We start from the raw sequence: 13,312 nt of genomic DNA, 5'->3' as shown, positions 1-13,312 counted from the left end.
TGACATGGGACCTTTAATACACATTTTCATTATATGTACAATTAATGGGCCATAAAGTATTCTGAATCTAAATGTAATTACAACCTCCTATTTTCAGTCAACTTAAACCTATAAAGGAACTACAGCACGGTCACATGACTTCACGTCAGCTCCGCTAAGCTAAAGGCGGCTAATGTTGGGCGTGATGACGTTTAGTCGTCTCATTAAGACACTTGTTAGCAACCCCCGTTTTTAATGTCAGTTTTTGTTTATAGGAGCTGGATGTGGACCTGGAGAGTAACCATGGAGACGTGTTGACGTTGTCTCCGGTGTCTCGTAAAGACAGCGGCATCTATCAGTGTCGTCCTCTGGACAGCGAGGGAAACAGCGACGTGAAAGGAGAGATGCAGCTCACCGTGCACTGTGAGGAACCATCAAACACACAATATATACACACACACACATCTTTGTTTTTATGTATTTAAGAAGCGACAATGCACATTAATCAACATCAGACAACAGATTGAGCCACAGAAGCTTATTTTTACCTGCAGTCCCTGGCAGGGTACATATTCCCTTTCATGTCTATTTAAGTCCCATTTCTTGTTTTTATATTGTCTTGTTTTTATATTGTCTTGTTGCACATTGGCACCTTGAGTTCACATTGTAATTTTGTTGTACTTGTACAATGACAAATTAAAGATCTTATCTTATCTTAGAAAAGTCATTAGAATATTGTCTTCTGATACAACATGTGAACTACAAAGATGGATGGTGCATTCAGGTGCTCCTCAGATGTTCTCTTCTCTGGGTTGGGAAGTCAGAGTGTGCAACCAACATGGACGCTTGAATTTAAAATGACTGATACAGAATTTGAACATCTCACTTTACAGACCACTAAACTGGGGTTAAAATTGGGTATTGAAGGAAAGAAAGTATTTTATTGCTCAAAGCATTAAAAAAACGTGTTACTTGTTATATTTCGAGGGGCGTTCACGTGAAACCCACAGTCAGGAACCCATTTTACAGATTATTCCGATACTACCCTTTGCCTCCTGTCTTTATGCTAAGCTAACATCCCAGGTCTGTACTAGAAGCTGGACAATTGTACTTGCTGTTAGAGTGATGAACAAATGATGATTGATTGATATGGCTGAGACCATACCAAGTGTATGTTTCAGATAAAAAAGAAACTCTGCATTAGTAGGAAGTATCCAAATAAAAACTACTCTGGAAGACTTGAGGAAAGGAATCCTAGGTGGAGGACTCTACATAACAGACGTTCTTAATTTGTAAACTTGATATCATCTCAGAAGAACTGCTCCTTTAATCTTGTCTCGTGTCTTTGTCCTCAGACTTGGACCCGGCGGTTGTTGTTCCTAAAGAATCAGAGGTGATGCTGAGAGGAGAAGATCTGACTGCGACCTGCAACGCTCTGTCCTCCCTGGAGACCTCCATCATCTGGTACAAGGTAAACACACAGCACTAGCTTTTCTACATTACATGTTACTTGTTAGACGCTTTTATCCAAAGCGACTTACATACATTCAGTACTGTGGACAATCCCCACAGGAGCAATTTGGGGTGAAGTGTCTTGCCCAGGGACACAACGACACGCTGACAGGGGGACTCGAACTTGCTACCCCCTGATTCAAAGTTCAGCGCACTATTCCACTGCCACAGCCTCCTCCTTCTACCATTAACGTGCATAGACTCACTGTGAAAGCTAAGAAGAAACAGCACGAACACATCCTTAACGTGTTTGACTTTAGGACATACAACTGGGAATGTTTGTGCAAAAGATCCATTGGACAATTGTTGAGGTATCAAAGGTCTTCAGTCATTTTGCAGGATGTGAACACAGACTAGTTTTACTTTATGATTTGTCCTATGTTCCCATATTTTACTCTGATAAACCAGACAAAATGTGGAGTTTGTAAATCCACAATTTAGAAACACAATTGCCCAATGGATTTAAAACAGAGACATTGGCACAAAATCCTTCCTTATGTCCTCCAATAGATAGACCAATCAACATGGAAACTAAAGAAACAATGTTGATTTTTACTTTAACTGTAGATATTTGTTGACAACAAGATCTCACTATAGTCGCCCATTTATAGTCACGAACAACCACTGACCTATTTTCTGTCATTACTCTCCTAGCCTGATTTAAGTGTTTTTGTTTACCGTGTGTGTGTAGGATGGGAAGCGTGTGGGTACCGGGAACACTCTGCACCTGAAGGACGCCACCTATCAGACGACAGGAGAATATATCTGCGAGGTCACGGTGCCTTCACTGCCCGCTCTGCACACCAGCGGCTCCGTAAACATCATCGTCCAAGGTCAGACACGCTTTAATGTTCAAAAAGATCTTTATTTTTCTCATACTACCTCTTTTCACCCTCTGTCTGAAACCAAGTACATTTACTTAAGTAAAGGAACGTTTAAGAAGGAAATTATGTATTTAATTTGGACAACAGCTTTTTTTAAAAGAGACTTTCTAGTTCATTTATTGTCTTTTAAAATGTATATTTTTAATGTATCTGCATTGGTTACTATGAAACCTTTAACTAGATTTTGCTCATTATACTTACTTTTACTCAAATATTAGTATTAGTTTCAATGCAGGATTTTAACAGAGTATTTTTACAGCGAGGAATAAGTAAATGTCCAAGATTTTTTCCATTACTTTCTACTCTTATCCCCAAAAATCAGACCTGAAACCAGAGCCCAGTCTGCTCTGATTGGATAGCTGGTCGGCTCTGTTGTGATTGGTCAACAGCTTAGAGATGTCAAATGAATTGTTTCCATCAGATCAGAGAGACATATCTCCACGATGTATTAATGTTAGAGTGATGCCCACCCTCAAATTAAATCCAGAGTTTAATCTCAGATCAGATGTTAGTAAGAGTCTTGAACATTTAAAATCATGTTGTTACGTTCCCTCCTGGACTAGGGGAACCAAAGGGAAGTAACAAAATATAAAATAACCGGGCGAGAGAAAAGAGGAGAGGAAACCGATTTGTGAAGCCACAAGATGGTCTTTTAATTAATCAAAGAAAAAGAGACTCACCAGCCAATTTGTAAACTTACGACAAAACCCAAAACAACTTTCACATGACAGAAAGCGACCACAGTAAATCATAACACTACTCAGAACTTCTATAAGTTGTAACAAAAACACTACACTGCTGCACAGATCATCCACTGCCATCCATGCAGCTCACAGGAGAAGGAAGAGAGAGACTGCAGCCTTCCTCAGGTCCTTTATGGAGGCCCTGATTGGGGATTGGGAGCACCTGAGGGAGAGGCTGCACCTGGAGGGAGACAATCAGGGGGAGAGGGAGAGAGAGACACACACACACACACACACACACACACACACACACACACACACACACACACACACACACACAAGCACCCACTACGGCACGTAACACATGTTAAAAGTCTAGTTCCTGGTCTCTTGTCTTTAATATCTGTGTTTACTGATGTTGTAAATGGAGCTGCTGTGATGCCACAAACATTTGATACTCGACCTGACCCTAAAGTATCTTCGTACCGTAAATGGATTTCTGTAGTTGGGTTTGTGGCAGCGTTTTTGATTCCAGGCCATTTCTGGGATATTAATGTCCTTTGTGCCCAAACGTCAATCTCTAGAGCTTCAAATAAAGTGCTGCCTCAGAGTTAAGACCTTCACCACAGATATTCAAACCACTGTTGGGCTTTTAATGTGAAACATCTGTGCAGGAAGAGTCAGGTTCAATATGACGGTTAGATTAAATGACACTGGAATGTAAATTGTACAAATATAAATCTGTATTTCGGTTTCGTTTACGCTACCGGCCTCATTAACAAAACCCCCCCCCAAAAAACATTATGCATTAACTTAATGCACATCATGTAAACAACATGTCGTTATTTCATCTTCATCTCTCTGAATATATTTTGCACTTTTTTATATATATCCCTAAAATCTGCACTGCCCTTCTCTTACAACTTATTTGGTGTGAATGCTGAGTCAGCTTCCAGAAATATTAACCATACCACATCCAAATATTACTATAGTAGGCTTTGCCTTTTGTAACTTTTTAAAGCTGTGTGTCAGCTTCGACACAAATTGCCCCTTTTTGGGAATTGCATCGTTTCCAGCATTCACACCGCAATTTCTTCAGGAACTGCCTTCTCTAGTTTCCCTATGTTGTGTTTGCACCACCAAACACCAAAGCAAATTCCTTATGTGTGTAGACGTACCTGTCAATAAACCTGGTTCTGATTCTACCTTTATTGATGCAGGTGGTCCTCAGCTGGTGGGCTCTGATCAGGACGTCCAGCTGGAGGAAGCTGCAGGCCGGACGGTGAATCTGAGCTGTGAGGCCACGGGTCGACCGCTGCCCAATCTCTCCTGGAGCCTCAGCAGCAGCCAGGTACACACAGATATATTTAATATAACCCAGAGGATTGTACTTTACAGATGTGGATGAATGATGTGAAATATAATCAAGTGTTAAATCAGACTTTAGTTCCACCTGGAGTAAATCCACAAGCTACCCTGCAGTATACAAAGTCATTCAAACTAGCTGCACCTTTACCAGCTTTGAGAACACTTTAATGATCAATAATTATAAAACATATCATATATATTATTCTGAAATGGACCAATCTGCACAATGACTACTTTTACTGTCGCTACTTTCACTATATTTTGATGATAATACTTTTCTACTTTTACTTGAGGAACATTTTGAATGCAGGACTTTTACTGTAACAGAGTATTCCTACACTCTGGTACTTCTACTTTTACTCAAGTACAAGATCTGAGTACTTCTACTTTTACTCAAGTACAAGATCTGAGTACTTCTACTTTTACTCAAGTACAAGATCTGAGTACTTCTACTTTTACTCAAGTACAAGATCTGAGTACTTCTACTTTTATTCAAGTACAAGATCTGAGTACTCTGTATACAGACACATGATATTTGTCTAGGACTGTCTGTGTTGTAGATGTCTTATCTTTTAAATGTCATGACACACAACATCGATGTTTAACGTGTTTCTCACCTGTGTGTGTGTGTGTGTGTGTGTGTGTGTGTGTGTGTGTGTGTGTGTGTGTGTGTGTGTGTGTGTGTGTGTGTGTGTGTGTGTGTGTGTGTGTGTGTGTGTGTGTGTGTGTGTGTGTGTGTGTGTGTGTGTGTGTGTGTGTGTGTGTGTGTCTCTCAGAGCTATCAGGAGGTAGTGAGCAGATCTAATGATCACAAGGCTCTCAGCGTGGTTTCGGTCTTAGTGACGGCTGACTTCAGTGCCGTGTGCAACGCCTCCAACGACCTGGGGACGGAGAGCAAGACTTTCAGCATCAGAGCCAGTAAGACAACATCTACTCTGTAATATCTGTGAAGACAAGTACTGTACTTAGTGCCACATGGAGGTAGTTGTACTTTACTTACAGTAAGTACTATCTTTTTATTCAACTTTGTCATTCAACGGTCAATATTGTATTTTTTACTTCAATAGATACACTAACACCCTTAATAGATTGAAAGAACATTGATTATTATCTATTTCTTAAGTATAACTTTTAGTTTTTCTAATATTTATTTTGAAATAAATTATGTATTTTTTACTATTTTGACTGTTTTTACAAACCGAGAAAATACAAATTAAATAATATAGTAGCCTTTTCCACATTAGGAACTTCTGCATTTAATATTTGACCTCCATTTTGCTGATGATACGTACTTCTTGGTATGAATGCACTGACCATACTTTTGCATTTAAACATTGGGGGTTTAAAAAAGAGCCCAATTCATTTCGAATCTTTTAACACAATGCACACACATTAAATGCACACGTTAGACTTTTAAGAATATTTATGTTTGCAATTCCCAAAGCTGCTGCGTTAAAATGAAATTAGAAGTGTGTGTGTGTATAAGTGTATTTGTATAAGTGTGTGTGTATAAACGTGTGTGTGTATAAGTGTGTGTCTTAATGGTTGTTCTTCTCTTCAGTTCCCAGACTGACCTCAGCGGCTCCCTTCTCTCCAGGTAAGATAGTTTCTCTGGTCCTATTTTATCCTTTCAATCTTTAAAAACAAACGTTTTTTTATTTATATTATTATTATTGATTTATATAGTCAGTATCAGGTTACAACGAGCCAGATGTGCTGCATGTAGAGTTTATTAAGTACATCTAATAACCTAAGTAGTAAAACTCAGTGACAAAAACTACAATATTTAAAATAGTGCAGAGACGTGTGTGTGTGTGTGTGTGTGTGTGTGTGTGTGTGTGTGTGTGTGTGTGTGTGTGTGTGTGTGTGTGTGTGTGTGTGTGTGTGTGTGTGTGTGTGTGTGTGTGTGTGTGTGTGTGTGTGTGTGTGTGTGTGTGTGTGTGTGTGTGTGTGTGTGTATAAAATAGTGTGTTGTGTACCAGCATGCACCTGGTCTTTATGAGTATGTATGTGTCAGTTGTACGGATGTTTTTCATCCTTTTACATGTGTTGCAGAGTGATAGTGTGCATCATGTCAAAGTATTACTGTATGCATGTAGTGTGTGTGTGTGTGTGTGTGTGTGTGTGTGTGTGTAGTAAGTGCAGTGTGTGTGTTCCTCTCTCTGTGTTAGTGATCAGTGGTCTTCTTCAGACTCAGTGACGTGTGTGTGTGTGTGTGTGTGTGTGTGTGTGTGTGTGTGTGTGTGTGTGTGTGTGTGTGTGTGTGTGTGTGTGTGTGTGTGTGTGTGTGTGTGTGTGTGTGTGTGTGTGTGTGTGTGTGTGTGTGTGTGTGTGTGTGTTTGCGTGCGTGCGTGCGTGCGTGCGTGCGTGCGTGCGTGCGTGCGTGCGTGCGTGCTGTATTTATGATGCAGAACATGTGTGTGTCTCTTCTCCTCGCTGCAGATCTTCAGGCCTGAGGGCGTTTTAAATATTCTGTTTGATAAAAAGATAAAAAATCACAACAGCAGATTTCTTAATGATCCCAAAAAATATGATTTATATATGCAGCGATGAAATGTAACTTCAGTACTTCTTTGAGGTGCTTCGTAGTACTTTTTACTTCATTTATCTTACAACTTTAGTTACTAATCCCTTAGTACTTGAACTCTGCCTCAATTTAAAGTTAATTTCCTTATTTTTAACTTTTTGTTTAATGCTACTCTATACTTTTTGTCCACTACATTTATGTCAAGGCTTTAATTGCAAGCTATTTTGCAGAATTAAGTTATGAATACAAAATATAAATGAACAAAACAATTATAGACTTTACCAATGTATGATTTAATATTTGTGAATCTTAGGTCGCATTCACACCTAATAGTCCGCTCCTCTGGTGCGCACCAGAAGGTTCGGTTTGCGTTCACACAGGCAAACGGACTATAAACTTTAAACACAAGTCATGTGCTCGGAAATGCTGTTCAACCATTGGTCAGACATTAAGGGGGTGAAAACGCAAATCCCGGCAATTTCTACCGGAGCCTCCGCCATGGAGCATCGGCCGGTTATTTTCATGCTGTTGTTAATCTGGAGATCAACAGATTCTAGCAACGGCGCATATGATTATATAATCAGACAACGTGCGATTCAAAACATTATAACACATATAATGAGAGACGTTCTGCAGTCAGGAGGGGGTTTCACCGACGGCAGGTGGCTCTGACTTTTAGGTATAGTTTTTAGTTTGATAGTTGTTTTTACTTTACACGACACTGTCCAACACTTCATTCTGCTTCACTCTTTCACTAACGATTTTGAAGACATCCGCGTTCTTGTGACACGTAAATACTACGCTTCCTATGTTTTGGTGCGGACTGCGTTCACACCAGAGATGAACCGCTCCAGAGTTCACTTGCAAGCGCTCCGAGACCACCTCTTTTAGGCGGACTAGAGTCTGGTTGTTTAGTTCACTTCAGAGGTCTCGGACTGCGTTCACACCGACCCAAACGAACCGCAACAAGCGGCTAAACGCACCAGGGTTCGATTCAACCGGACTGTACAAGGCTGGTGTGAATGCGACCTTAAATACTACAATACTACGTTTACTTTTGTATAATTGTATTTATACTGAGTGAGAACAATAAATGAGTCACTCTTAATGATTTCTTTCCAGACAGTCGTTTGGTTTTATTGTGTTTTTTAAATACCAGAGGGAATATTTATTATGGGGCAATTTTCTGTCTTTTAATGATGTCAACGTCACTCGATGTTATTAAAGCTTCACCCGTCTGTTGGGAATAAAAATAAAGTTGCAAATAAAGAACATTTCAGATTCCAGTTAAAAACAACAGGGTCAGAAACACAGAGCTGTGACGCTCCTATTGTTAACTGGGGTTATTCTGGGATGGATTTAAACTCACACTCAGAGGGGGAGGAAGTATTCAGATTTACTTCAGTTAAAGTGATAATACAACACTACTAAACTACTCTGTTACAATTCCTGCATTTAAAAAGTAAAAAAAACGGTATAATCAGTAGGCCTACTACGCAATGCAGAAAACTCTCAAATAAATAAAAAACAATCAAAAAATATTCAAAATAAACAAAACTTTATTGATCTGTAATGAACTTATTTTGTGGTTACACATAAAGTTACTGCTTTTGAAGTAGCAGACACATAGTATTGCAAATATACTGATACTATTCAGGGATTTTATTATGTATTTATTGACACTCTACTGTTTTACTGTCTTTTGTTTTGGTAGTATTTCACTAGTTACATTTCCTAATGTTTGTCAATCATTGAAGTGCATTTGAGTTGTTCATGATGCTGTATGAATAAAGTTTGATTGATTAACGTGTGTGTGTATGTGTGTGTAGCAGAGGGCAGTGGGATCATCATCGTGGTCATCATCCTCTCTCTGCTGCTGCTCGCCATCCTCGGCAGCGTTCTCTACTTCCTGCACAAGAAGGGGAAGATTCCCTGCGGACGCTCCGGGAAACAGGAGATGTGAGTACTCAGAAATACACAGAAATACACAAAATACTACAAAAACATCACAGTGTCTAAATGAGACGACTAAACGTCATCACGCCCAACATTAGCCACCTTTAGCTTAGCGGTGGTGACGTGAAGTTATGTGACCGTGCGGTAGTTCCTTTATAGCCCAACATTATACGCCTTTAGCTTAGCGATTGTGATGTGAAGTCATGTGACCGTGCTGTAGTTCCTTTTTAGCCCAACATTAGCCTCCTTTAGCTTAGCGGTGGTGACGTGAAGTCATGTGACCGTGCTGTAGTTCCTTTATAGCCCAACATTAGCCGCCTTTAGCTTAGCGGTGGTGACGTGAAGTCATGTGACCGTGCTGTAGTTCCTTTTTAGCCCAACATTAGCTGCCTTTAGCTTAGCGATTGTGACGTGAAGTCATGTGACCGTGCTGTAGTTCCTTTTTAGCCCAACATTAGCCGCCTTTAGCTTAGCGGTGGTGACGTGAAGTCATGTGACCGTGCTGTAGTTCCTTTATAGCCCAACATTAGCCGCCTTTAGCTTAGCGGTGGTGACGTGAAGTCATGTGACCGTGCTGTAGTTCCTTTTTAGCCCAATATTAGCCGCCTTTAGCTTAGCTTAAAAATATTATGATAAAATATTTTTATATATTTATAATTCTGCAAATATTACGATAAACTCACAGCTATTTCGCAGCCCGGCAGTAACACCTCTGCGGCCCGGTACCGGTCCGCGGACCGGGGGTTGGGAACCCCTGCTGTACTGTACCCAATATACAAGCTGTTAATAAACTTTTCAATCAATCAATCAATTAGCGGTGGTGATGTGAAGTCATGTGACCGTGCTGTAGTTCCTTTATAGCCTAACATTCGCTTTTTACTTCAGAAATCATAAAGTGGTTCATGATTTCTCTCCTGCTCTGTGGTTTTTAGTGCTGACTTTAAATAGTTCCTTCTTGGCGCCAAAAACAAAAACATTTAACCTCAGTTCTCTCTGAGATAATTCTGTCCCTCTGCAGTTTTTGCGAAATGCCAGATGAAGAACCCTCTTTGTTTTGTGTCTGCAGAACCAAAGAGAAGACGACCAAAGACGACATTGTGGTGGAGATGAAGAGCACGACGAAGACGGAGGACGCCGTCCTGCTGAAGGCCGTCAACGGAGACAAACCCAACGACCAGGTGAACAAAATAACATTATGTTAGAAAAATATCACTGGTCCCCGGCTTGAGCTTCAATCTCAGGATCCATGTATTTGTGATCCTCTCCAGAATGGAAGTAGTCATCACATACAGAGCATCAACTAGTTCCTGAACAGTGTCCTTCACATGCTGATATCCAAGAGAGGGAGTTACACAGTCACAAGATGGAGGAATAGAAAGCAGTATTCAATGTTTACTTCAGATTAGCTCCACGTCAGAAATGATCATGCTTGTCATATGTCTATCTCCATAGAGGCTGAATCATCATGTTAATCACACAGCTATCATATGCCTAAAACAGTCCTGATGCTCTTCTAGGTAATCATACATCCTGTCATGCACACAGCTACAGTTGGGATACCTTTGTTACTCTCATATTGGAAGAGGACATTCAGTATTTTCCCAACAGTTTATTTCTCCACTGCATTTCAGAGGGTTCAGACGGTCCGACTTTAGGAGTATAAAGTAGATGAAATGGAAATATTCAAATCAGTTAACCTGCAAGTATTTCAAATACTAATGCACAAAGAGTTATTTTACTTTTGGTATTTTAACTATATTTTGATGCGTATACTTCCAACTTGTTGTTGAATGCATGACTTTCAATCGTAGTGTACTTCTACTTTTACTTCAGTAAATATCTGAGTATTTCTTCCTCCTCTCCTTGTGGAGCTTAAATATAAATTCCTCCTGAGGGAGAGACATGATAATTCATCAGAGGAGGGGCAGAGCTGGACTTCCTGATTTATATTTGGATATTGAATACATCAGCAGCGGCTTTAACATTAAATATTAAATGTTTATAAACAAATAAACGCTGGCGTGCAGAAAACACATTCTGATGAAAGCAGGAGGCAAACGGATTTAAAGGGACAGTAACATGTTTTTATCTTCAGTGCAGTTATACCTCTAAGTGCTATTTCGGCATCATTTGACTATACTTTTGAATTGTTAATTTAACACTCGTAATTACTTTCCACATATAAAACACACACACATCAGATATGATGCAGCACTGTACTGCTAATGTACAATACTAGTAGTAGTTTAAATGGTTTCAACTACAACATCCACATGATATTGCATGTATGTATTGGTGATAAAAACAGACTGTACGTTACACAATAAGTAAAATTACTCATCCAGCATACTGAGTACTTTAATTGTACTTTTACCTTTAATTGAAGTACATTTAACTGATAATACTTCTTCTTCTTCTGTCTCCGCAGTAAAGTCCTGATGGTGCAGCAGGGGGAGTGTGTGTGTGTGTGTGTGTGTGTGTGTGTGTGTGTGTGTCCATGTGAGTGTGTGAGGATGTGTCTGTGTGTGTATGTGTGTCCATGTAAGCGTGTGAGGATGTGTCCGTGTGTGTCCTTATGAGTGTGTGTGTGTGTGAGACGCTCCCCTGATCTGAGACCTGCAGGGTAACACACCACTCCATCATGCTTTTTTTTTTTTAGTGTTTGGTACATTTACACACGCACACACACGCACACACACACGCACACGCACACACACACACACACACACACACACACACTTGTATTTTCTTTCTTTGAGTTCTTCATTAGTGTTCTAAAGTTTCCTCAGTGCGTGACGGCGGTTTCTCTCGTCCATCGTCGACTTTGTTTTTGTTTTTGTTTTTCTATGAAAGTGTACATATTATATATATTTTGTTATTTAAGATATTTTGACACTCGGGTTTTCATTTCACGCTCGTGTGCATGTTGATGCGTGTCCACGGGGTCGACAGGAAAACACTCTCTGATTGACTTTTACAAGAAAAAAAACACAAATGTTGAGGCGTTTATCTCAGAATTTCCGTCTTATTTTGGCGGGAAAAGAGATTTAAAGGCAGGATTTTCACAATAAACTGCTGTTCCGCCAGTGTAAATACATGCGAGTGTACAGACTGAGGGTCAGAGGTCAGATCTGCATCATACACTGAATTATTACTTTGAGTTGTGTGTGTGTTTTCTTTGTGTTTCCACTGTTGGGCCTGACGAAGTGTTTCAGTGTGTGTACGTTTTAAAAAATGATGACTGCAAAATCAGGCAGTTTTGAATTTACAAAATATTGTGCTTTAATGCAATTTGAATATTGCACTGCTCTGTATTACAATATTACATTTCAATTTTGATTAATTGTGCAGCGCTAATCTGCATTACATGTCATGAATCTTTGATCAAATCTAAAGTAGACATGGGTTTATTTTATGGGTTTTTTATCAATATTATTTCCATTTAAACACATTTCCTTTGTATCTGCAGCTCTTACATTTGGCAGTTTTGAACATGACATTAAGGTATGTATATTAGGGTAAATATAAAACTGTAGATGTTATAAAATGTGGAAAAAAAGCTCATTTATTAACACTTAGAACAAAATATCTCCGAAAAATTGGTTAAAAATCTTAAATATTGTGCTGGAAATTCATTTTCTATTTTTATTCCGGATGTAAAACAGACTTTTGAAATACCTTGAATGTTTATAAAGATTATCAGGGATTTATCTGTCTTCCAAATTAATTTTTAAATCCCCAAACTGGATTTATCCTGATTTACAGCAGATCATCAGAAACGTGCAGAAACGCTGACTCTTCTCGTACTAAAAGGCCGTGTTGTGAATATTTCAGATTTCTCTCTGAGCTTGTGTGAGTTTTTGCCCAGAAGACTTGCAGCTTTAACAAAGTAGTGTTCTGTTTGGAGGTGTAAATAAACAATAATAACAACAACATCCAGGTTCAGGACGTGTTGATGTGCACAAAGCCATAACACCGAGTTCATGAAGACGTTTAAATCCTCGTTCTGGATTTCTCTCCACAGGTTTGAAAGTGTGTTTTCTAAATGTGTGTAAATTAAGTTCATGTGATTCTTCGATCTTTGCGTTTTTTTTATATTTTTTGCAAGAAAATAATGCCAAATAAAAATGTTTCCTTTGAAGAGACTGTGTTTTATTTCTGCAGAATTATAAGAGACCTTTCTTTTTATTTTGATGTCAAATAAAGTGGAGATTAACTAAGTACATTTACTATACTTCAAGGTCCCCTATTATACTGTTTTTCATCAATATATTATAGGTCTCAGATATACACAGAACCTGTCTCTGATTGGCTGAAACACCAAACAGATCATTGCAGCATCCCATAATCCCCTCTGTTTCAGCCCTGTTTCAAAAGTGCTGATTCTCTGTGGGTGTTTCTCA

General features: G+C 39.3%; 1 protein-coding gene across 1 annotated transcript in view; it reads left to right on the top strand.

Annotated features, from left to right (window-relative positions):
- mcama (melanoma cell adhesion molecule a) overlaps window positions 1-11,425 on the top strand; it is a 78,852-nt gene extending 67,427 nt beyond the window's left edge. Inside the window, exons 8-16 of the mRNA XM_034140325.1 lie at window positions 255-402; window positions 1,335-1,450; window positions 2,183-2,324; window positions 4,279-4,409; window positions 5,203-5,344; window positions 5,988-6,023; window positions 8,783-8,912; window positions 9,976-10,087; window positions 11,338-11,425. Of these exons, the coding sequence (XP_033996216.1) occupies window positions 255-402; window positions 1,335-1,450; window positions 2,183-2,324; window positions 4,279-4,409; window positions 5,203-5,344; window positions 5,988-6,023; window positions 8,783-8,912; window positions 9,976-10,087; window positions 11,338-11,340 (960 nt within the window). The 3' untranslated portion in view covers window positions 11,341-11,425. The remainder of the gene's footprint in view (window positions 1-254; window positions 403-1,334; window positions 1,451-2,182; window positions 2,325-4,278; window positions 4,410-5,202; window positions 5,345-5,987; window positions 6,024-8,782; window positions 8,913-9,975; window positions 10,088-11,337) is intronic.
- The last annotated feature ends 1,887 nt before the right edge of the window (window positions 11,426-13,312 follow it).

The sequence above is a fragment of the Trematomus bernacchii genome, unplaced genomic scaffold (assembly GCF_902827165.1).
Source record: "Trematomus bernacchii unplaced genomic scaffold, fTreBer1.1, whole genome shotgun sequence".
Lineage (NCBI taxonomy): Eukaryota > Metazoa > Chordata > Actinopteri > Perciformes > Nototheniidae > Trematomus > Trematomus bernacchii.
Note: the sequence above shows the minus strand (reverse complement) of the source record. Positions and strands in the feature narration are given on the sequence as shown.